Below are 856 nucleotides of genomic sequence, written 5' to 3'. Positions count from 1 at the left end.
GCGGGGCCGTGACGTTCTGCCAAAGGAGGAAAAGCGGGCGGCGGTCGGAGCTCGAGCTCCGGGCACCGAGCCACCATGACCCCCCCGGGGGGGGCTCCGACCTCCCTCCTCCTCCTCCTCCTCCTCCTCCTGCTGCTTCTATCGCTTCGGGCTGGGGCTCCTCCGCCCCCCGACGACCCCACGACGGACCCGGAGGGTTCGGCTGCTCTTTCCTTCCTACGGACGGGCGATGTGCGGAGTTTGGCTCTCACCAACTGCAGCCGCAGCGCCGCCCTGAGACCCCCGGCTCCAGACCCCCCCCAAACGCTACGAGCCGCTTTAAGGGCCGCCCCCGAAGCTCTGACCCAGGCCGCCAACTTCCTCAACATGTTGCTGCAGGGAAACGATCTCCGCGAGTCCAGCGTGGCCGAGGACGTGGAGTGGTACCAGGCGTTGACCCGCAGCTTGGCCGGGGGGCACCCGTGGGCTCGCCGCTCCCTGCTGGCTCTGGACGCCCACCCTGCAGCCCCCTCCCCACGGCTGGTGCTTCAAGCTACGGCAGCCGACGGGGAGATTCACCTGCGGGACGTGTCCGCTCCGGGGAACCGCAGCTCGGATGGTGAATGGGTGGCGGAGCTGCGGGAACGACGGGGTCCTCCGCTTCGTAAACGGGTGTTGAGCAACGACCTGAGATCCATGGAGACCCCCAAGTGGTTGCGGGGTGATGGGTACGTGGCGGGGCCGGGCCATGTGCGGTGGTCGCAGCCGTTCCTGGAGTGCCGTGATGGGAAGTTCGTGCCCGTTTGGGCCGTCGCTCTGTCCGCTGCTTTCTATGGGCTGAAGCCCGACCTCAGCCCTGAGTTCAAGTGAGTGTGAG

General features: G+C 68.0%; 1 protein-coding gene across 1 annotated transcript in view; it reads left to right on the top strand.

Annotated features, from left to right (window-relative positions):
* Positions 1–6: 6 nt before the first annotated feature.
* GPR179 (G protein-coupled receptor 179) overlaps positions 7–856 on the top strand; it is a 7,483-nt gene continuing 6,633 nt past the window's right edge. Inside the window, exon 1 of the mRNA XM_032449359.1 lies at positions 7–846. Coding sequence (XP_032305250.1) covers positions 76–846 — 771 coding nt within the window. The 5' untranslated portion in view covers positions 7–75. The remainder of the gene's footprint in view (positions 847–856) is intronic.

The sequence above is a fragment of the Coturnix japonica genome, chromosome 27 (genome assembly GCF_001577835.2).
Source record: "Coturnix japonica isolate 7356 chromosome 27, Coturnix japonica 2.1, whole genome shotgun sequence".
NCBI classification, from domain to species: domain Eukaryota; kingdom Metazoa; phylum Chordata; class Aves; order Galliformes; family Phasianidae; genus Coturnix; species Coturnix japonica.
Note: the sequence above shows the minus strand (reverse complement) of the source record. Positions and strands in the feature narration are given on the sequence as shown.